Source organism: Zonotrichia leucophrys, chromosome 5 (assembly GCF_028769735.1).
Source record: "Zonotrichia leucophrys gambelii isolate GWCS_2022_RI chromosome 5, RI_Zleu_2.0, whole genome shotgun sequence".
Classification (NCBI taxonomy): domain Eukaryota; kingdom Metazoa; phylum Chordata; class Aves; order Passeriformes; family Passerellidae; genus Zonotrichia; species Zonotrichia leucophrys.
In genome coordinates, this window is record NC_088175.1 from 55,419,348 (window position 1) to 55,443,501 (window position 24,154).

At 42.8% G+C, this 24,154-nt stretch overlaps 1 protein-coding gene across 4 annotated transcripts in view; it reads left to right on the top strand.

The window, feature by feature from the left end:
* TEAD1 (TEA domain transcription factor 1) overlaps positions 1 to 22,961 on the top strand; it is a 151,421-nt gene extending 128,460 nt beyond the window's left edge. For all 4 annotated transcript variants that reach the window (XM_064715739.1, XM_064715740.1, XM_064715741.1 and 1 more), the window contains 4 exons: positions 3,777 to 3,950; positions 15,042 to 15,182; positions 16,343 to 16,495; positions 17,549 to 22,961. In XM_064715739.1, the coding sequence (XP_064571809.1) occupies positions 3,777 to 3,950; positions 15,042 to 15,182; positions 16,343 to 16,495; positions 17,549 to 17,662 (582 nt within the window). In that variant the 3' untranslated portion in view covers positions 17,663 to 22,961. The remainder of the gene's footprint in view (positions 1 to 3,776; positions 3,951 to 15,041; positions 15,183 to 16,342; positions 16,496 to 17,548) is intronic.
* Positions 22,962 to 24,154: the final 1,193 nt, after the last annotated feature.

The window sequence follows — 24,154 nt, forward strand, 5'->3', positions numbered from 1 at the left end:
TTGCATTTCACAGATGTGCTAGTGCAGTCTTTTTGGATGAAGGAGCATTATTACTCACAATTGACAAACCAAGAAGTTCAGGTGCAAAAGAATGAATGGGCCACTGATTTTGAGGGTCCCCTTTGATTTGTCATGAGCTTGATTTTGCAGAATACTTAACATTATTGAGAGCTTCCTATAGTCAGGCATAATTTCCCCATCTGAGCACTCAGCACTTCTGGAAGTGGGGCTGCAGGGTCTGAAATCAGGCAGGCCAGAGCTGAAAGATGCATCTTCCCTGTTGCAGAAAAGCTGATGGAAACGTTGTGTAAGCACCTTGCCCAAGCAGGCAGTCCCAGTTTCACACTGGGAAGTGCTGGGCAACATTGAGGTGTCAGGGAACTGCCTTCCCTCATCACCTACCTCTCCTACTACTGCAACCATAAAGTCACCCAAAACCCCCTTTTGCTTCACATTTCTGATTCAATCCCTGAGCAGGTCCAGGCAGGAGTCTGAATGCAGGGAGGTCCATGAAAAACCAGGTTGCCCATGCAGCTGTGTGGTAGCATACATCACAGAAAGTTCAGTTAACATTTCACAGGAATGTGTTAAAAACCTTAACAACAGGACTTGCTACAGACTCCAGTTAGAGCATTAAAATGTCATGTTTATAACTCCCAATCTGCTTCAGTGGAGGACAACAGCAGCAGGAATTAAATATTCAGTTACTAGTGTGTTTTGGTAGAAATAAGAAAACTTGTTGGCAGACCAAGCGATTTTCTTACATCAGCAGGAAATTAAAGCGTTTCAGATTTATGAGATACGGCAGCAAAGCCGAGGCTGGGCAGGGTTTGGGTTAGGGCTGCACACAGGTTGCTGATACCCCAGTGCCTGGCTGCCCCCAGGAGCACTGGGCAGGTGTGCCAGTGGGATTTGGGAGCATCGAAGCACCCTTGCACTCAGCTGCTGTGCCCATGAGCAAGGTCATCCCCACGGAAACAGCTGCCCCCTGCCTTCCTCCCTGCTCAGCATCTACATCACCCTGTGCATGGGGAGTCATTCACCCCTCCATGTGCTGATCTGTGTGCTTGTGCCAGGAGATAAGGGCAAAACTGGTGAGGAGCTTTTGCAAGTACACGTGCTGGCTGATAGAGCAGGTGTAGGTGGTTTGTCTTTGTTCTGCACCAGCTTAAATGCTTGCATCCCCTGCCATTGGCAATTTGTCTTGGTTCTTTTAAATTCCTAAGTGGATTATAATTTTTCTCGTGGTATTATTTGACAACAGTCATATTTCATGGCTTTACTGCATTCTTTGGATAGCTGGAATTTTTCTAAGGGAAGGAGCTCAGCTTTGAGAGGCGGCCATCTCCAGGGCATGTCGTGTAAATGCAGACACAGGAGACAGAGCTGGGAATGTTCTTCCTGTTCTTGTGTACTTAGAAAATACAGGATTTGACTTGTGCTGGTTTATGGCATCTAAAGCACATTATTGCCCCTATGCCAGATGCAAATCCTTTAAATGCTTCGGTGTGAGTAAATTCCTCAGCAACTAATGCACTTCAATGACTCTGGAATACTCAGTCTAAATCAACAGCGAATTATCAATATAACGAGGATGTTTTAAAGCTTTTCAGACACTAATGGGTGCAAAAATATAGGGAGAAAACTTTGCTCCTTTGCCTTTATCCATGCCTCAGTTGCTGTCGTGTTTGTCTAAAGGCGATAGGGATCATTTCAGTATCCATTTACCCTGCTCCAGTACTGCATTATCATTTGTTAGTTTGCAGAAATATGCCGTGTCTAATTAGCTTAGTAATGATTGTACTTAGCATAGGAATTGCAGCAACATAAGGAGAAAATAATCACACATTGCAATATCAAAATAAACATTTCTGTCCTAAGAATGTTGTCAGGTGATGTCATACCATCTGTCCTACTGTACCCGCTCAGAAATTTTGCTGCAGCAGCATCTGGTGCTTTGGCGAGCTCTGCAGACAACTGTGGCAGCTTTGCAGCTGCCTCCAACTCTGCTTTTATATTTAAAGAGTATTAAGACTTCATGCTCCATGCCCCTATAAATGTGTTTGCTTTTGCTGAAGTTCGGATCCTGAGCAATTTGTATATTTGCCTGGCTTGCAGAATAAGGCACAGTGTGTGAATTGTCTTGGGAGTTTGCAGTGGCCAAACTGTAAAATGCAGCTCTCCCTTCCCCCTTGCCTCCCCAGCCATCTTTGGGCTGGGAGAGAGACACCCTTTTGGGGAGGAGGACAATTTACAGGAGAATCTGAGCCCTCGATTCTGTTTCCATAAAAATGTGGTTATTTATACAACCTGGAACAACTCCAGCAGAGAAGACTGAGAGGAAACAATCCCCAGGTTTTTTTGCTTGTGGAAATGCCTTAATGAGATGTTATGTTTTCCTTTTTCCTTCTACAAAATTTAGAAAGAAATACAACCCTGCGAGAAAACACAGGCTGTATCTCGTTTTTGGCCCCATACCCAGATGAGTGTTCTCTGGTTCTAAATTCAGATTTCACTGTGCTAGATGATTTTTTAATAGATTTCAATTTCATTTCATAAGTGCAGAAATCCAGCCAGTCCATTTCCTTTTCCCCAGAGTTTTGGACATCTGCTAGGGAAGACTTTGCTCACACCGAAGGAAGGCTCTGAGTGGTTGCCCAATTCATTTAGATTTGTCACTTCAATTTGTTCATTCAGCAGGTACATTGTAAACAAAATAGCTTAAATGAGGTTTGCTTTGGGGTTTTAAATATTTTATTTGTGCCTAGCTTTTGGGAATTGCCCCTTATGTACAGCATCTGTTCAGTGTAACAGGGTTCTCTAGTGTTCATTGACTGCATGTCAGCTTTCCCTTAACTGAGTTAGCGAAATGTTTTGTGATCTGCGTGGGGAAAGCCCCCAGTGTTTAATCCTGCCCCTCTGGAGCTCCTTCACCCTGCTCTGGTGGCCCTGGGAGGTGCTGACTGACTGCTGGAGGGTCTTTCCTGGTGTTCATCCTTCCAGCTTCGTTTCGGGTGCTGAAAGGTTCTCTTGGAGGAATGGCAGCCCCTAAAAGATCGTGTTGGGCTCCTTTGGGGTGGACTTCACTGGGCCAAGGGTGTCCCCCAGACAGGAGAGGCGCTGCCAAGGTGATTGCTGTGGTTATAGTGAGGTGTGATGGGATGAAGTTAAGAAATGGGAAATTGAGGCCGAATGTGTTTTGGCAGGGATGGTCATCTACAGAGCTGGCTCCCGAGGGAAGGGGGAAAAGTTGGGCTCTTGAATATTACATGGGTTGAAATACAGGAGGACAATGTCTGTAGGAACAGCAGTGCAGAGTAACTGGCCTTCTTGTCATCCTGCAGTCAAAAGGAAATGCCCTCCATCTCTTTTTACTTGAGATAGAGGTTTGCAATGTGCAGGAGCGGGCTCTGTGGCACCAGCAGAAATTCAGGCTCTGAGGACACAGGCCATTAAAACTCGCTGTTTAAAGGAGCAAAAATAGGCTTTTCTCCTGAGCAATTCATCTTTTTATGCCCACTGAAGGGCTCTTTATCACCGTGCTGCCACTGGGCCTTGCAGTGTAAATGACCCCCTTGCAGAGGCTTTGGGGCTTGCAGTGGGGACACAGGGGTTTTATTTGATGTTGACCCTTGTTCACAAGGATGTGTGCCACAATCAGTGAAGCTGTTCCTGGCAACCATACTGCAGAAAATCCCAGTGCCAGGAGGGAGTGATGCAGTCCATGGGAGCACAGCTCTGTTCCCCTTGCTGATTTCCCTGTTTCTGCCCTGCAGTACAACAAACACCTCTTCGTGCACATCGGACACGCCAACCATTCTTACAGCGACCCCTTGCTGGAGTCGGTGGACATCCGCCAGATCTACGACAAATTCCCCGAGAAGAAGGGCGGCCTGAAGGAGCTCTTTGGGAAGGGGCCGCAGAACGCTTTCTTCCTCGTCAAATTCTGGGTGAGTCAGCTGGGAAAAACGCCAAGCGCTTCTTTTGGAAAGTTTAAAAGTAATAAAATGGTTAAAAAAATAGTAATGCAATTAGGGTAATAATAATTTGGACAATTTGAATTAGGACAATATGAGACAATAGAGACAAAGAGTTATAGATGGTCCAAGTACCTTTTCTGGGCACAATAAGCCCCAAAAAGGCCCCATGTTAACAGAGGATTAACCCTTAAAAAGCAGCAGCCTGTTGCATATTCATAGACTTCATACACGATGCATAAATTCCATTCAAACACAGGATTCTGTCTGGTCATTATCAACTTTTTCCTCTGAATCCTGACAGCATCCTGAAGGCAGGAAGAAGTTAATTTCCTCTGATTATGGAGCAATAAATTCTTTTTCTCTGAAAGATTCAGGTGTCCTGTGGCTGCTATCTCGCTGCAAGTCCTTTCTTTAACAAAAGCATCTTCCATAGCACAGTTTCTATTTTAACATTTTTTATAACCTAAAACTATATTTAACACACTACTTAAGAGCCTTAATACAGCATTGCTTCCTAACACAGCACATATAATATTCATTTCAATATTTGCGAAAAGCCAATCATAAAATTCATGAGCCCCGTTTGGAGATGGGAACTGCCATCTAGTGGTCCAGGGAAAGGCAGGGAATGGAGGCTGCTTTGGGTATTTCCGAGGTGCAGCTGCTGCCAGGTGCAGGGTGTGAGGACCAGCCCTGCCATCAGCCCCTGCTTGTGCAGAGACATCCAGGCTGAGACAGCTCTGAGCTGGGAGGCTCTCAGAGCTGTTTTCTTGAAGCACATCTGTTTTCTCCTTGCCTTTTTGTTAGTCAGCCACAGGATTCTGCTCCATAGCGTGTCATGTTCAGAGCAGGGGTGAAAGAATAAGTGGAATGGAGGGCTGGGATGCTGCATGTTGATCTAGTAGTGATGAATTTCATTGATAAGCCGGGTTTTTCTTATTGTATTTGCAAATTATTGTGTTAGTGACATAATCATAAAATAATTTAGGCTGGAAAAGGTCCCAGATCATTGAGTTCAACTATCAGCCAAGTCCACCACTAAACTACTAAAAGGTTCATCCAAAAGGATCAGCAAATCTGCAGGCTGAGCCTCATGCTTATACTAAAGCTTTTTATGCTCACTAATTTGTTGGGGTACTTTTTTGTGGCATGCTCATTTTCATAGCGGCAGTTAGCATCTAAGCATTTACATTTTTTTCTTTGAAAATTTCACTGAAAGGGGCATATTCAGGGTTTAATTACAGGGTGGACAGGTTGAGGCTGAAACCAGAAGAGGTTGATCTGGAACCACTGCTTATGATCAGATTTCCTTGAGCTTATCTATGGGATTTGAAATACTCTACACCTCATAAATGCCCCAGACTTCACATCTTTCCAAGAGCTTCTGTGGCACCAGATTTAGGAGTGGAAACTGGAATGAGGGAAACTCTTTTTTTACTTAAATCTGGATGTAGAAGGACTAAGCCACTGAGCAGAAGCTGTGTTGGACTGCAGAAGAAACCCACTGAGAAATTCACAGGGCTTAAAACTGGGCCTGTGAGCTGTAGAGCGAGTCTTTGAGGGCTGGCTGAGCAAAGAGGCCAGAAAGAGCAAAGAACAGAGCAGAGGAAGCTGAAACACAGTGATACCAGTGGTCTGGAACAGGCAGGTGAGAATGTGGGGTCAAAAAGAGGGAGGCAGTGAGAAGAGGGAGCATTTGGGATAAGGAAACACAGGGATGAAGAACAGCAAAGAAAGTTTCTGGGAGGTGAGAAAAGGACAAACATAACAGCAGGAGAAATCTGGCAGCAGTGGAGCAGAGCTGGGAGTTAAGGGTCTGTGACCACTAAATACATTTCCTTGAGAAATTTGCCTTGAGGTGAGGCCATCATCTCACCAATCCTCTCTGTGTAATAAATATTTGCAGAGCACACTGGCAAAAATGAATGTCACTTCACATGCCTGTTCTCATTTCCCACAGAGGATGATAAGCCTCAGACTTTATACTAGACGTGGATGCAGCAGAGATTTATGATATGGTAACTGAGGAATTGTATGTTCTGCTTTTTCTCCACGTGGAAATTGATTTTCAGGCACACTGAATGCTCCAAGGTGTACCTAAAGCCAGTAGAGGCCTTCTTTGGGCCACTGGGGTCTGTGGTGCTCTCCTGACTTTGGAAATCCCAGTGCCAGCCTTCTGTGCTCTGTCTGCTGCCAGCAGTGCTCCCCTGGAACACTCCTGTCCCAGCCCCACATCTGTGACACATCTGGGGGGCTGACACCCCCCTTCTCCCCAAGTGCTCACTGACACATCAGGCTCAGGCTGCTGTGAGGCCTCGAGGCGATGCCGTGAAATAAACCTCTGTGGAATGTGCAATTCTGAGCTCAGCACGGGTCCTGAGGAGCTCAGGAAGCAGCACAGGGAACAGCAGAGACACAGAAAGGTTGTGAGGATGTTCAGAGGGTGGCTGTGCAGCTGTGCAGCTAAAGCCTGTGACATGACACAGTTCAGCAGCCAGGATGTGCAGGCAGCTTCAATCCAACATTTCCTAACCTCACCGTGCCTTCCAACATAATGGCCTTTTAACACAATTTTGTGCTGTATTAACTTAGAGATTAAAAAACATACAGTGCTAACATCCTTCTGAGTTATACATTAAAAATGTGGTGAGAACGCTTTCCTGAGCCATGATCTTAAAATAAACCAGTGGATTTTCTCTCTCATCAAGTGAGTGAGGCAGAGAAGGGGCCTGGGGTGGTGTTTGAGTGTTGCAAGAGTCACAAGGAATGTTCTTCTAGGAAAAACTTCACACCAGTGGCCCCCAGTCCTAAACATGTGTAGGAATATGTCCAGGAAAGCCAGAAGATAGCTAGTCATGAGAATTAGATCCTAAGCTGTCAGCTCACTGTCCTTTATTACTCTCACCCCAACAGGGCATTTCTTCAGGAAAAAAAGGATGCTGTTCCCTTTTTTATGGGGAGTTTTAAAAACACTTTTAACCAGTCATAATATCACCAGGAAAAAGCTGGCACAGGTTGCTGACAGTGGTTTTTGACCCTATAAGTAATCTCAAATATATTCATATGGAGAGAGATTAATTTTGGCTGAATTAAGTGTCTGGTTCTGAATTAGTATCACCTCTCTCATCATCTGCTACTCCTCCTACTCTGTAAGTTCAGCTCCTCCCTGCTTCAGTTCATGATGTGTGGTTATTGCCTAGTCCCAACACTCTGTCTCACCATTTATTTCCCATTTCCCATCCTTTGTGCTGTCTCCCTCCCTCATTCCCATGTAGCCATCAATCATTTGCTCAGCACTGTAAGCTGCTGCATCCCAGGTGATCGTGGCCCCCCTTGTTTGGGTGGGCAAAAGAGGAAGGTGAATTTTGGTTGGGCACATAATAACAGGTGTGAAAGCACTCTGAGGAGATTCAGTGAACAAAAGGCAGGGTCTGAGTGAAAGAAGTCAAAGCAAACCGGAGAAGGGGAGCTGGAGAGTTAGAAGGTGAGGATCGGGTGCCAGGAGGAATGGTGACCCTGCAAATGGATTTAAGGGGAGTCAGCATGCCACTGGAGGCAGCACAAAGGGTGTTTTGTTATACATTAATCGTGCTGTGGAATGGGAATATGGGAAACAGGAAGACCACAGATGAGTACTTGTGCTGAGGATGACTAAGGCAGAAGGCAGCTGAGCTCTGGTAGCTGGAAAGAAAACTCCTCTTTCCCCTTTAGTTCTGCTTCAGGCTGCTCACCAGCACAGCTTTCCCTTCTGTCCTGATTTCAGTAATAAGGTTTGACTGCAAAAAAGGTGGGAGGGAAAGGTCTGAGATCCTGCAAGAAGACATCTGCCAGTTGTGGATTTGACCTACCCAGGCAGCACTGGGATGGAGTACAAAGCAAAGTTTGCTTTGCTGTGCAGAGCTTTATTGGTTTGTGCAGATTGTATCTCATGGGAAACACAGCCTGATGCTGGGAATGGATGAGCTCCTGGCCCTGGTCCTGGTGACACATCTGGATGTCACACTTTTGGGCCTCTTCCTACATAGCAGTGCAGGAGGTACAAAAGGAAGAGACTCCTCCTCCTACACCACCTCAAACAACCTGCAGTGCAATGCCCTGGTCCTTGCCTTGCGCCTGGAATGCAGTGACTTTGCTCCTCTGCTTTATCCCAGAGAGCCCCTGGGAACCCCAGAGTTCAGGAGAATTGCCAGAGAGACAGATTTTTACACCAATGGGGGAGTTTCACTCGGTGTGCTGTAAATAAGGAGCAATGTCCTGATGGTGTGGCACAGGAAGTTTGTGTGACAGGGGTATGAGACTGGAGATTACTGGGTTACAGAATTAAAACAAAAATAATGAACAAATGTAAAAGCTGTCCTAGAGCACTGATGCAGAATTCAGAGAAGAGTATCTGTGGAGGAAACCCTTCCCTGGGTGCAGGTTAATTGCACAATCCTGCTTCTCTCACCTCATGGGACTAAGCCCAATCTGTGCAAAACAACCAGGAATGATTTGTGCCATCTAACCTTAATCTGAGTGTGGTCAATGTTCCTGGTGGTCAGTCTGTATTTAAACTGCTTTTGTGACTTTGGAATAGCCCCAGAGTTTTCTGCTCCTTGAAGTTCCAGTCAGCCTGTCTAAAAGCTCAGTCAGCACAGGGTGCCTGTGCTGGTTTCTTTCCATGTTCATATCCAGTGCTAGCCCCACTGATTGCTCACTACTATCCCTAAATTCTCGAATTGTAAGCAATACACTTAGGCCTCCTAGACTAAATTGTGCTGCTGTAGCTTTGTTATTTCTCTCTCAGGTTTTGCCTCAACCCCAAGTGCAAATTTTGAGGCAAATTTTGCATGACTTTTCCATGTAACCCACATGCCTGCCTCCACAGGGATCCTCAGTGCTGGTGTAAGCACACCTTGCAATAAAGTGCTGGGATTTTGTGTCTCTCACTCTGCCAAATGCTCTGTGCCAGCCTGAACTCTGATTTCTGCAGCTACAGGGGCAGGTTTGGGAAGCAAATGTGTCTGAAAGGAGAATGGTTGTTCTCTCATTGGTGACATAGGAAAAAAACAACTGATATAAATTAATGTTGGCCTGTCAGGCTTTCCACGGATCTGATCCACTGACTTACTTTTGTGTTTGCAGTAGCTTGAACTGTTCTTCTAACTGAGGAAAGCTTAACCAGAGCTCACTGCAACTCTGAAACCAAGACCCAAACTCATCTGAAGATGCGTAGATGATATTAATTGATGTTTAAAATGAATGCCTCTATTTGCAGGAATCTGCAATGCAAACTAGGAGTTTTAGAAAGTAATGCATATTATAATTAGGGCAAGCTTTTAAAGATGCTTTGAAGTCCTAAACATTTTTGAAATTCAAATGTGGGATGGAAATAAAGGAATCTACACAATAAAGGGGCATTAAATTATGTCTCCCAAAATTTCACTGTTTTATAGATGTAAATATATGCCATAATTAGTGGTAAGTAACATGAGGAGGATAGTTAAGTTTATTCCTATTCTTATTCAAAACAGCTGTGGCATGAAAAATAATGCTCCTTCTCTTTGTGATACACTGGAACAAACAATTTACCCATGTAATCAGTGTTCAGAAATGGCTTGTGCCTGTGGTCTCCTCCCACCCCCTCTGAATTTATCCCCATGTGCCTCCAGCCGTCTTAAAAGGTGCAGAGATTCTTTGTGCCCTTCATTCACACACACAATCGGGTCTCCTTTTCTTTTCTTTTCTTTTCTTTTCTTTTCTTTTCTTTTCTTTTCTTTTCTTTTCTTTTCTTTTCTTTTCTTTTCTTTTCTTTTCTTTTCTTTTCTTTTCTTTTCTTTTCTTTTCTTTTCTTTTTTCTTTTCTTTTCTTTTCTTTTCTTTTTTCTTTCTTTCTTTCTTCTTTCTCTTCTTTCTTTCTTTCTTTCTCTTTCTTTCTTCTTTTCTTTCTCTTTTTCTTTCTTTCTTTCTTCTTTCTTTCTTTCTTTCTTTCTCTTTTCTCTTCTTTTCTTTCTCTCTCTTTTTCTCTCTTTCTCTCTCTTTTCTTTCTCTTCTTCTTCTTTTTTCTTTCTTTCTTTCTTTCTTTCTTTTTCTTTCTTTCTTTCTCTCTTTCTCTCTTTCTTTCTCTTTTTCTCTTTCTTTTCTCTCTTTCTCTCTGTCTTTCTCCTTTCTTTCTTTTTCTTTCTTTCTCTCTCTTTCTTTCTTTCTTTCTTTCTTTCTTTCTTTCTTTCTTTCTTTCTCTCTTTCTTTCTTTCTTTCTTTCTTTCTTTCTTTCTTTCTTTCTCTCTCTCTCTCTCTCTCTCTTTCTTGCTTTCTTGCTTTCCTTTTCTTTCTCTCTTCTTTTCTTTCCTTTCTTCCTTGTAATTTATATTGCATAATCCAGAATCTGGGACTTCCCTCCACACACACAGCATGACTGCCAAATGATCTGCACTCACAACTGGGGCCTGAAACAAGAGTGGCTCCAAGGCCAGCATGCAAATGCACACAAAACAAACGAGATATGGAAGAAAGCAGCCCTGGCACAGGGAAGAGGACCCCGAGCAGGGTGGCAGTGGAAGGGGCAGGGTCAGAGCAGCTCGGTTTGTCCATCTCAAACCCAGCCCTGGACAAGGGGCAGGGTCAGAGCAGCTCGGTTTGTCCATCACAAACCCAGCCCTGCTCACCATTCCTGAGCTGCACAGCAGCGTGCCAACGGCCCAGATGCTCCCTCTGGAAAAAATTGCTTCACAGTTTGGAATGGCTGCTCTTTGGTGGAGCTCTGGAGAGGAGGAGGGTGCTGGGTAACCCACCTGCCCGCTCGGAGCTAGGTGCTGTAATTAGTGCCCTTATTAATGTGCCCCATGGGAGTGCTGAGTGCCACTGCAAACTGCCCTGGCCCTCCTCAGCTCCCACTGCTTCCAGTAGGTGCTGCTTTCCTTCTACTCAGCAGGATGGAGTTAGGCTCTTCTCAGCAAGTTTTGCTGGAGTTGCTTTTGTGTTAGCCAAAGCTGTTATTATTCCACAAGCACTCTGCCTGTAGCACAGAGCCTGAGAGCTCTGGGGAAGGGAATGGGGTTTTTAATTTATTTTAAATTTATTTTTACTCTTTATTTTGGTTGCAGCCATCTCTCTTTAGGTGCAAGCTCCAGCATACTGGCAGAGACTTCTCCATTCAGTGTGTTGAACACTTGGTGCTCGTAATATGCAATATTTCCAGTGCTACCCATTGACAAGCTGTGCTTTATTAATGAATTAATCATGCTCTTGCACTGGAGATAGGCTGCCAGAAATCTGAGTGCCTCTTCCACCTCCAAGTGTATTCATATAAAACTCAGTGCCCAGAAATAAATCTGAATTAGAGTTTTACTCTTGAAAGGAAAAAAAAAATTAAAAATTCCATTTGTGGTTTGAGGCTTTTTCCCCCGTAAATTGTATTGATCTTTAAAACTCAATGAGTAAATGGACTCCTGTTCATTAATGTGATCATCCCATAATGTTTGACATGCCATAGTATTTGAACTCACACCAATATATTTCAAGTCACAGCACTCCAGAGGTTTGGCTGTTGTCACCTTTTTCACAAGGATCATTGAAACAGGAAATTATAAGGAGAAGACTAATAAGATAAACTTCTGTATTTCAGTTTTGTTATTATATTTATGTAGCCCTACCTGCCACAGGTAGCTCAGGCAGTGAACCTCACTAAGTAATGTTTGCCTTTGCACAGTACCAAGCTACTCAAACCAGAGCATCCCTGTCAGATCCTCAGCTGGTGTAAAAAGACCCCAAGGCGATTTCTCCTCATCTGAGAATCATTCCAGCATTCCATGGCCATCAGGGTTATCAGCCCCTGCCTTGTGTCTCATTTTGATTTTGCTTAGCTTTCTGCTTTTTAATGCTCTTTTCTGCAAGATTTAATCTAGGAGAGGGCTCTTCCCCATGTAGCAACTTGTAGGCTATGACAAGGTTGTGGAAAAACTTCCCTTGGAAAAAGTAAGTAGATGGAGTTTCATTAGTCATTCACTACAAAGGATGTTTTCCAGACCTGAAATCATTCGTGTAGCTCTTTGCTGAACACTTTCCAATTTTCCAACATCCCTTTTAAAATGTAGACACGAGGCCTGGAATCACTGCTGTAGTTAGGAGCTAAAGCTGAATACCAGGGCATTCATTTATGACACATCACCTTGTTCTCACATCTACAGCTCTCACAGCCACATGGGTACTCATAACCTTTTGGAGAAGGGAAAAAAAACAGCAAAAAATTTATTTTAATTTCATCAGTTTGAAAAATACAATTTAGCTTTCAGATGTATATGTTTAGACAAATCCCTTGCTATTTAAGCCATAATAATATTCTTAAGTCCTTAAGACAAAGTTGTTATGGTACTAAAAGAGGCTTTGGTGAAGCCTTCATTTAAAAGCATTTGCTTGCCAACTCCTATGATTTTTTTAATGCTGGTATTAGACTGTTTTGAAGAGTGTTCAGCTCTCAGCAATCTCAGCAATTAGATGAATATGAAAACTGTTTACAAAGAGAATTCTTTCCTTCCTTGAAAACACCTTTACTGTGTGCTAGACTGAAAAAAAAAATCCTAGAGCAAACAAGTAAATAAAGGTAATTCTCATCTATATGATCATCATCATGGGACTTGGGCAACCATGTTGTGATTGCATAAGGGTAAATCATGACAACTGAGTGAGAGCTTCAAGTGTTCCTCACTGCAACATGACAATTGAGTAAATCATGACAATTGAGTGAGAGCTTCAGGTGTTTCCTCACTGCAACATCAGGCCCCAGCCTGGGTGTGCTGTGTATACAGAACTCCCAGTGATCTCAGCAAGGGCTGGAGGAGCTGTGGGAGTGAACAACAGGGTGACAGATGGCCACATGTGTTACTTCTGCAGGTTAAATGTCAGCATGTAAATAGAACAATTCGGTGGTTTTTTCAGCAGGCTTCAAAATCAGAAGGCAGCAGATAAAATGTTATCCTCTTTTAACTCTAAACATTTGCTACTGCAGCTCGAAATGCGAGGTCTGTGCAGTTGGTTTTTGACAACTGTGAGGGCTGGTTTAGTTATGATTTCTCAAATATTTTGCTCATATCTGAAAAGAAAGAAAAGGCTTTGCTAGTAAAACTGCAATTGTGGTAGCAGCAGGAATAAGTGCATTCTAAGAGATTACTTCTACTACTACTACTGCTATTATTATTATTAATAATAATGGTGATGATGATGATAATTGCAGCAGTGCAACTGTTTCAGGAGCAATCCCTCTCCTTCAGGAATTCTGGCGGAGCAGCGGTGGCTGCTGCACTTCTCCATGTTGAGATGTTTGCCATGCTTTGATTGCAGGCCAGCTGTGATGGCAAATTGCTAATTTGCTATGGTAAATGTGACAAGTTCCTCTCAGCTCCCTGTGCATTAGATGCACATTAAACATTAACTGCTGGCCTGGCACGAGGCAGGTGTGAGGAGCAAGGTGCAACAGCGATAGGATTTCTTCCTCCTGTACAAAATACCTGACTGTGGGGCTGCTTGTGTGTAAACCTCAGGAGGCTGCTCCACTGGTTAATTTACAGAGCCAGCCCCAAGTAATCCTAGACCTGTGTCTTGTGTGTACCACAGGCTAGCTCAGTGTGTGCTGTTATCAGAATATTGCCTCACAAGGCCGCACCACAAATGAGGATTGCAGACACTAAGGAGGATTAATGAGTTGTTGCCTAGTTAAAAATTAAGTAGCAGTTACAAATGACCTGAACTGTGGTGAGTGCTCCACACTTGAATTGTAGAATGGTTTGGTCATAAGGAACCTTAGAGGTCACCAAAATCCAACACCTTCCCCCAGACCTGGTTACTCAAAGCCCCATTCCCTCTGGTCTTGAACACTTCCAGGGATGGGGCACAGGTAAGCACACCTGTAAATAAGGTTTTTAAAAAGTCTGAGGGTAAACATGAAGGTACCTGTCAAGTATTATTTCTGTATTAGGAATAGAACCAAGCAGAGCTAGACTTGCAAGTGAAGCAGCTGCAGAAGTGCATTTCCCTGCTGAAATGCTCACCTTGGCCTAACTTTCCAGTTCAGGTGATTCTTTGCTGTCATGCTGCAGTAGCTGATCAGCTGTTTCCACATAAAAGGAAAACCCTGCCCACTCTCTGCCTGGGCATCAAAGATGTCAGTGGAGCTAATGCCTGAATCAGCAAATCCAGCTGTGCACATCCCTAGGGCTGCCTGTACCCATATCAGTGTGCTTTCAAGTGGAGGGCTCTGAAATGAGCAGGAATGGGTCTGTGATGTCAAAGAGCAGAGTGGCAGAGCAGCTCCAGCCCAGGGAGGCTGCATTCAGCAGGTGACCTGTGTGCTTGCTTTGTAGCCAAATTAATCCTGCTGTGCACAGGGCTTGGATAATGAATAATTCAAGGTAGAGCTGCTCCTCACTTGATCCTGCGAGCCTTGGTCTCTGATGCTGCCTGTGAAAGGCAGCTGGATGGTTTCTGAGGCTGCAGGGAAGTGCTGGGAGCCAGCAGAGCCTTGCAGCGGTGTTTGCTGGGCATGGCACACAGAAAACCTGGGGCCTGTGTCAGCCTCTCCCTGGAGCCCAGTGCTCTGCTGAACCAGTGCCATGGGGCCTTATCAGAGACACATCCTCTATTGCCCAGCTGTCTCCTCTGCCATGAGGATTTCATTGCTTTAAGACAAGAGAAAGTGAGCTGGGGCCTCTCTGGAGTGGGGTGGCTGGGCTGAATTTGAATCTGATGGCAGGTTCACTTCAGAGGGGCTGGCTCTGGAGCCAGGCTCCTCTCAGGTGATCATTCCTCTGCTCCAGGGGTTTCATCAGCCATCTGCCAGGCAAGAATGTCACCTGTAGCTCACAGAAATACTGGGACATCTTTTATTGTCTAAAATTTGAATAAATTGCTGATTTCCTAAGGTTTTTACTGCCACATTTAGGCAGCTACTTCCCTGACAGACTTTTTCCACTGTCACTGTCATCACCATTGAGTTCCCCCCATTATTTCTGAGAAGAATGGTGAGCTAGTGACAGCTTATGCTATTCACACTGTCAAATAAAAAATCAAATTTTCACCTTTTTCCCCACAGGCTGACTTAAACTGCAACATCCAAGATGATACAGGGGCGTTTTACGGAGTCACCAGTCAGTACGAGAGCTCGGAAAACATGACAATCACCTGCTCCACCAAAGTCTGCTCCTTTGGAAAGCAAGTAGTAGAAAAAGTAGAGGTGGGTGTTGAGATGGGATGTGTGCCTTTAGTCATCCCTGACCTTCCCCAGGCACAGACCTGTGGGGTGTGTTCAGTCTCTGGTTGGTTTGCTGCACGGTGATGGTGCAGCTCAGGGCTAAGCCCCAGAGCCACATCTGTCACGTACAAAACAGTTTTGGGGGGGAATTTTAGCCTAGAGCTGAAGGTTGAGCTTTTACAGGTGTCCTGGTCACTGTTTATGTCCTTCTTAAACTATGTTTTCTGACCATAACAAAAAAGGTTTTAATAATTTCTGTTGTTCCAAGCTTAGAGAAAGCCAAAAATCCTCAGAAACCACCATGTGAGTGATTGGTAGCTGGACAGCAGAAGTCTGAGAGTCACAGCCTTACCCTCCCTCAGCAGTCTAAGTCTGTCTGCTTTTCTTCCAGCTGTAGTCCTACATCTTTCTCGAGTTCATAAATTGCCTATTAAGTCATGCAATAATATATCTATGTTTGCATGTTGTCCTACATCTTTCTCTAGTTCATAAATTGCCTATTAAGTCATGAAATAATATATCTATGTTTGTATGTTGTCCTGGTTCAGGACAAATTTGGAAGAGAACCCCCAAAGGGCTCCTCTAGGAAAGCAGATTCATTTGGCCCTTCTCCCAACTGGTGCAGGAAAAATACCTCCTTGGAGAAAAGTGGGAGAAACCTGTTTATTAAACAAGAAAACCTAAACAATATTAAACAATCAAACCCCTTGCTGATTCAAAAGAGATGACAGGGAAACCCAGGACATACGTGCACACTTAAGTGCAAATATATTAGCTTATTTTTGCTGTTCCTTTTGCAGTCAGGTGCCTCAAAATTCCTATAAAATCTGGAATTATCACAGTTCTTAATTAATTTCTACTGAGTTTGGGACTTTATAATCCTCATCTATTCAGTTTGTTATTTTGCAGTTTAGAGAACAAGTAGTGATATTATAATTATTGATAATTAAGATGCCTTGCATTTTTAGCAAGGCATAGCACAGGTAAGGCAGGGAGTCAGCAAGCAGCGTGTGAGTGTGTCTGAGCCTCTTGTCTTTTTCCTGTCTACACAAAAAAGAAAAAAAAAAAAGAAAAACAGATTTACCATCACGTTTTTCCTGTCTCTGAATGATCACATTCTAAATGGTTTTTCTGTTTTTTAGACTGAATATGCAAGGTTTGAGAATGGCCGGTTTGTGTACAGGATAAACCGCTCTCCCATGTGTGAATACATGATCAACTTCATACACAAGCTGAAGCATTTACCAGAGAAATACATGATGAACAGCGTCTTGGAAAACTTCACAATTTTATTGGTATGGGCTGCCTGTTTTATTTTTCCACTTCTAAGATACTCTCAGGCTTTGTATGGCTTGCTCAGCTGGTAGTGTTGGGAACCAGTTTCCAAATCCCTTAGTCATTGCTGCTTACCAAAGCAACCATCCCACTGACTTCAGAATAATTCTCCTGGAACTGGGCGCTAAAGACGCTCAGGATGAAAAGGCTCAGCTGGCTGTGAGTGTGAACAAACATCTTTGTTATTCTCCACAAATTTCAGCTTACTTCTGTTTTTTCCATTCCAGTCTGGGGTTTGCAGAGAGCCTGAGGCAGTAACTTTGAACCTCTGCGTTCATCCGATGTGTCCTTACGGGGCTGGGTTACAGTGCTGCAGGTGTTAGTGGCATTAATTAGTTCTTGGGCAGGGAAAACAGGCAGCAAACGCCCCACAGGTGACCTAAAGCACAGAGGATGGGCCACGTGGTGGCCTTTGAGCCAGTTTCACCCAGTGGCCCAGCCTGCTTTCCCTGTGGCTCTGTGGTGTCACCCCAGCCAAGCTCTCAGAGCCACGTGCCGCTGCCGCCAGGGGATTCGGGCAGGACCGAGGTGACACAGGTCACTCCTGGCTTCACACCTGTGGCACTCACGTTCTCTGAGATATCCCTTCACCCAGGATTTTTCTCCTGGGAAGCTGAGGAGCCTCAGAGAAAATGAAAACAATTCTTATCTCATTTGCTTCTCCTGTGTTTTGCTTATATGGAATGTGTTTGGAGATTGTTTCTTTGGATTCATGTGAGTTGTTTTGGCTCTTTGGCCAATCAGGGCCAGGCTGTGTCAGGACTCTGGAAAGAGTCAGGAGTTTTCATTATTGTCTTTTTAGCCTTCTGTAAGTATCCTTTCTGTATTCTTTAGTATAGTTTAGTATAGCATTCTTTAATATAATATAGTATCATAAAATAATAAATTAGCCTTCTGAGAACATGGGATCAGATCCATCATTCCTCCCTGCCACGGGGCACCCTGCAAATACAATACAGCCCTGCAGTTTCCAGGTGTGTGATGTTCTGTCTGCCTCTCCTTTCCCCACACAGGTGGTAACAAACAGGGATACACAAGAAACCCTGCTCTGCATGGCTTGTGTATTCGAGGTGTCGAACAGCGAACATGGAGCACAGCATCACATCTACAGGCTTGTAAAGGACTGAGCAGTTATTTATATATACACTTCATTTCACTTCTTTATCAAAACACAGACTGTAAACCTCAACACTAAGTGGCAGTGCCTCTGGCCCAACTTTCACCCACATTTTTCTAAATCCTGTTTTAGTGAAGTCATTTTTAATGTGTTCATATATAATTGTAGCTGTGAAATTCTGGTACAGTTGTAAAAATTATTTCTAAAACTAAGTGTTCTTCAAATTTGTAAACCACAGTTCTTTGGGAAGACTGTATTTAAGAACCTAATGCCTCTGTCTGTGGAGGCCTATTTTTAATTCTGATAGAAAAATGTATGACAGAGCATTTGCCATGGGGAAAAACTGACAGCATTTATAAGAATTTATTTTGGGTTTTTTTCCAACATGAAATACTTGTTTTACAATGCAAGTGAAATTGAAACGAATCTTTAGCTATAACTGTAAATGAGTACACAAAGTTAATAATCTTTATAGAATTATCTTTGTAACTAATTAGGGTGGAAGATATGGACGAATGTAATTCACTAAATTATTTTTTAAAATGAAACATTTTTCTGTTTGAAGCCAAATGAAAAATATAGCCTTAAGAAATGCCTGATAGAAACAGACAGGTCCTAAAATTAGGCAAATTTTGTATTTTTTTCTCAACGCTAAAACTAATCTTCTAATCCATTAAACTTTCAAACAGGTATTGCAGAGAAAGAAAACATCACCCCTTACCCTTAACATATCTAGTGTATTTTAAAAGAGTATAAAGTTGTATTGTACTAATATGAAAATTTGATTATTTAATGAAAAAGATGGCTCATTTTGCAATAAGTAGGTAAATACTGAAGATTTAGACTTGCATTATATGTAGTCTTGTGTGTGCGGTTATATTTTATATGGACAACTATGTTTTCTAATAAGTTGAGCAAAAAACTTGCAACTCTGAAATCAAGAGATGAATGGAAACAGCTGACATTGCAACAGCATCGAGTCACTCAAAACAGAGAGCAAAACACTGATGTGTTTGAAAGAAGAGTGTGTACGCCTCTGAAAGGATCAGCAGCTTTAATATCTGTGAGACGCTAGAGAATCACAACCAGCATCAGGCAAAGAAGGTTGGAAAGTGGAGAATTTAATTTTTTTCCCCATTTTCCTCTTAATCATGGTGCTCTTACACCTCTCCCAGTTGTGTCTCCGGGTCTGGCAAAGACTTTATCTGAAACAAGCACGAGTTATCAGCAAAGAGGGTTCTTGGGGGATTTTTCTGCAGTCCTGACTCAATGGTTAGCAGGCCCCTCCTCCCTACCCCTTGGGGTTTGTTCCTGTAACCAGCACAGTTCTCATGCACAGTCTAAGCATCAAATTCACTCCCAGGCCCAGCAAACAAGCAACTCTATTCCTTTTCTTTAAATTATATATTCCTGCATAGTCCATTCTGTTAGAATTGCCTGCTGCTGAAATGTCTGGACTAGACTGGAGCCTAGGTGAGGTCAGAGCAGGACCATCCCCAAGGCTGGGGAGCTCTGGGGCTCCAGCATCACCCAGGGGAAGGGAGACTGCTTCAACCCCTCAGCCTGGTCTGGCTGCATGAAGTGCATGCTCTGGATGGTTGCTGTGATGCCTAGCTGTCACCTGCTTGTGGATATTAGGGCTGATGATCTTTCAGTTGATACTCTGTGAAGTGAACAGAGGAACGTGTCCATGGCAAGGTCTCTTTTAACGCTCATTTTTAACACTAACAATCACATCAGGAAAAGCACTGCATTGTAACAGCCTAACGGTAGCCCTTTATTCTAAGCACTTGGTGTTACAAGTCAAAAACTACTTTTTGGTTTTTGTTCTAAAGTTGTCTTTTATTTAGGGTTTGAATTGTGGGTTTGGTGATTTTTTATTTTTTTTTAATAACAAGCAAACTCTTTAAGGCATATAAAGTATGTAAGTCAATTTGCAAATCCAGGTACAGTTTGGTTTTTTTTTTTTAGTAGGATCTGGCACACTACATATGCCATAACTATAGGGTATAAACAGTCACAATGTTTATTGGTGTTCACATATGTAACGTTAGGGAAACTACTTCCATCGTCTTTTCTTTACAATTCTGTAAATGATCCATACCCTGTATATGTTAATTCTTAAAAGCCTTAATCCTTCAACTGTTGAGTGTGGGGTGTGTAGTCCAACAGGCTGCCTGTAAACTGTGAGCTCTTTTGTAAGCTGGAAGTACTTATCTTGTTACTGTTACTTTTTTGTAGGAACCTTTTAATTGAGAGCTGCCAAAGCATTACAATATGCAGTGCCTTAGCATTATATTAGAAGTAACTTTTAGCCTCTTAACATTAAATTTTATACATTGTTTTCTTAATTGGTTCCATTTTTAAAATATCCGTATTTTTCCCTGCAGAAAATGCTCTTTGACTGCTTGGTGTGAACCAGCTGTCTGTACAAGTCAGTCCCATTGCAGTGAGATGCCTATACCAAAAGGAAAGGTTACAGATCCCTGGTTCTCCATGAAAAGTGAATTGTATTAATGAATGCTGCCTTTTTAAATTTCATGACCAAATAATTAATTGTGACTCTTCTGCACTCTAGCATGAAAGTGCCTTTGGTTTGAAATTCCAGCTTAGAAAAGTGCTGCCATAATAATGACAATTTGTAGAGAGACCAAAAATATTTAGTTATCACCGTAATGCCTTTGGTTTATTGGAATAAGTTCAATCTACAGGCCTCCATTCACAAAAGAGCACCATTCATAGCAAAGGGATTTTGCTAATGATCAGCCTGCTGAAGAAAAATCTACTGTTTGCCATTTCTGACAGCATTGCAAACCAGCAACTGATTCGTCCATGATATAAAAATGAAAATATTCCCATTTATATTCTCTTCATCCAGTCACGCATCTGCATAATGAGAGATCCATATCCTACAGAATTCCAGTGGACAAGCATGGCTTCGTTGATGTCCTCTAACAATATTTTGGTGTCTGTGGAGATGCTTTGCTCAGACAGCAGATTTTGTTTACAAAGTTGTGCACGCTGGAGGTCAGATGCACAGAACAAGAGGAGCAGGAGAGCTGAGCAAGCGAGGGTGAATGCGATCGTGTGGGTTCAAGCATTGGAATGTTGAGGGTGAGCATTGTGCATGAAGGTGCTGCTGGGGAAACTCTGGCCAGCACGACTCAAACACAGGGTTGTTTTGTTATGTTTTCCTCCCAGTTGATGTCTTGGGGGGAAAAAAAAATTAGCTCCTCTTAATAATGTGTCTGTTTTTGATACCTTCTGTGAACGGGGGCCATATCTCCACCACAACTGAAATCAATGGGAAGAGGAGCAACGTTTTAGAAAGAACAAATATCAGCAAAACCAAAAGCTGTCAGAGGGATTATATAGTTGTGAATACATTGTTAACTTGATTTTTAAAGTATTTGATGAAAACTAAGATTAACTTTTTATATAGAGAAATATTGTGACACTGTGTGGTAAATATTGTGATAATTCAAATTCCCTTTCTCTAAAATATTATTTTTGTTATTCCTTCAAGGTCTAAATCTCACTTACCTCTATAAGACAAATAATCCTGTTGAACTCAATGAGACTGAGGTAGGGCAAAGAACAGAGACAAGCAGAACATACTTTTCCAGTCATTGCCAAACGTTTTGGCTGTACTCGTCAATGTTTGTGACAAGCTACACCTCTGTCTCGTTCAAGCAAACATAATGGTACCATTAGGGGCTGTTAAAATTTGCTACTAACAAATGTAGTTTTACTTACTTGAATTCCCAACTGATTTTGTTTAGGTACTGCACCACTATTTTGAAGGAATCGCAGATCCGATGCCCGTTTCTCTCTTTCCCTCTCCACCAGAGCTGCAGCTCAGCGTGGCAGTGGCCTGTCCCACGGGATGGGCTCTGGGCATAATGAAGGGTGTACATTAGTGTTGAATGTAAGGAACCGGCCAGTCCAAGGCAGACAGGACGTTTGATGTGCTAACCCGTAGCTATTTATTTTCCCACTGCGAGTCCCGGGGCGTGCCTGCAGCAGCCCTGGGGGTTTCCTGGAGGCCTCAGTCAGTCCCACTGGAGCTCTGGGGCTGTCCCCCCTTTCCTTTCCCGTGAGGATCCGTGTGCCCGGGCACAGCGGGCGCGAGGAGCGGAGCCCGGCTTGCTCCTTTGCTCAGGATGATCTCCTTTCCCCTCTTATCTTTCATAACCAGATGTTTAGCCCCCTTCCCCCCAAGAAAGATTGAGGCTGGATAAGTCAAAGTACAAGAAACACTCTGGACATCTTCATCTTTTAACTTTTCAGGTCATTCTTGCTGAGGTCATGTAATTAGTTTTAGTGTGTAAATTAAATCTTAAATGCACTCAGTTGACTAAAAAGGAGATGGATCCCTGTTACCTCCTTACAGAATATGTGTTTTTGTTTTTGTTTTGTTTTGTTTTATGGGCCTCTGATTCAGGCTCATGACTGCAGACAAAAAATACAATATGTGCCTGAAAAAAAAAAAAAAGACAAAAGAATTTTATAACATTGAAAACCTGAATAGCCTTTAATTCTTCAGTACATTTTATGTAAAACAGGTTGGGTTTTTGTTTTGTTTTGGGGTTTTTTTGCCATGTGCATTTGTTCACATTTGTAAATGACTTAATGGAATTCTCACTTTATGTTTATTTGTGTAATGTGTATAAAATGGGTTTGTGACTTAAGCATATTCATATATGGTCAGTGGTTACTTTAATATTGTACTGCTGCTGGTAACTTTTGATGTAGAACTTGCCTTTTGATGATAAAGTACCTCTAGGTTAGACAGTGAGGGAAGGCTCTTGGAAAAAACTGAATGTTCTCCAATGTTTTCTTAACATATTTGCAGAAGCTTTCAAAAGGAGTTTCAGTCAAACCTCTTGGCAGTACAGTATTCTTGTATTTGTTATTGTCTGTGTGTAGGTACTGGTACCTTTTTTTTTTTTTGTTTAAAATGTTTTAAGTGTTGGCTTTAAAGTGAATTTATCTTTAGTATGATAGTAATATGAAAATTATAGGTTTTGTGTGCAGAGAATTTTTTTATAAAGTGCTTTGTAAAAAAAAAAAATGTATTCTAGCTTTCGCGGTACATATGTGTGATAACTTTAATATCCATGACAGTTAAGTGCAATTATTTCATCACTCTAAAAATGCTATTTTTGTGTCGGTTACTGCAGGTGTTTTCATGTCTTTGCAAAGTGACACATTTTGATGCCTTCTTGATAAAGTGGTAGAATTTTTGTAGCTTTCTAGAAACTTTGTATTCATACAGTATCAATTGAAAATAAAGAAAATGAAAGTGTTTTGTGCATTTGTCGTAATCTCTTACCTCAATCTCTTCCTAATGTTGGGTGTAGCTTTCAGAACCTTTTTCCAAAATAGCACAAGGCCAGGCTTGCAGAGATGCCTGTGCACCTTCCTCAAGGAGTGAGGGAGACCCAGCAGGATCTGCAGAGGGCTGGCACTCGAGGCTGGCACATCTGGAAGAACACACATCTGGTGTTCCATCATCCTAATCCTTGCCTGTGTGTCTTCCTAAAAAAAAGGTGGTGGATTTTTGTGAAACACTCTTTAAACCACACCACAACAATGGGAAAAGCCACCCATCTCTCTGAATTGCAGAAGCAGGAATGACCTGTTCAAAATGTGACAGAATAAATGGTACAAAGACATCATTAACTGAGTGATGAGCATGGGAGTCAGCTGAGGTTGTTTGTTCCAGGACACTGAGCTCCTAAAAATGTGCCGTGTTTTCCAGAGACTCACTTCTTGTTTTTCTTAAACCACCTGCCTCTCAGCTGACAGCTGTACCTGGTATGATGGGAGGGTGGAACAGGATCAATTTGCCTCTGGCATTCACAAAGTGAAACCACCTAGCTAGGGGAAAAAAAAAATAAAAGGGATATCCTGGATCAAATGAAATCAATGGGAAAAAGACCAGGACTTGGTAGAGGGGGGAAAAAAATACATCTGGCTCATCTTCTGCTTCCATGGGGGAGCAGAATTTATTTTCTGAATGAACCACATGCCCCTCCCACACTCCCCAATTCTCCTTTGGGTGGCAGATGTTCCACTGCTCTTTTTAAAATGTCAGCAGAGCACCCCCTGTGTGCAAGATGAATGGGGTGAGAACAAGGCTCAGATATGGTCTGTTTTGACCCTGTTTTCTCTTCTTTGTTCCCATTAAGTATGTGGCTTCAGCCCTTTGAAGTGTGCTGGCTGTTTCAGAAGCAACCTGCTTCTTAATTAAGGTTCTGCTTCTTAATTAATTTAGGTTGAGCCCATAAATCTTGCACCTTTGGGAAGATACCAGGCACATTTCGGGCTGGGTGTCCCCAGCAGTGTCCCCATCAGTTTACTGAAGGGCTGGTGTACAAGGAGGCCAGGCCAGTCACCCTGTGCCTTTTTATGGAGCACAGAATCCATGTGTGCTCCCTGGACTTTCCTGTGGGTTTTGGTTTTTTTTGAAGATCCAGCCTGTTTGACCCCACAGATC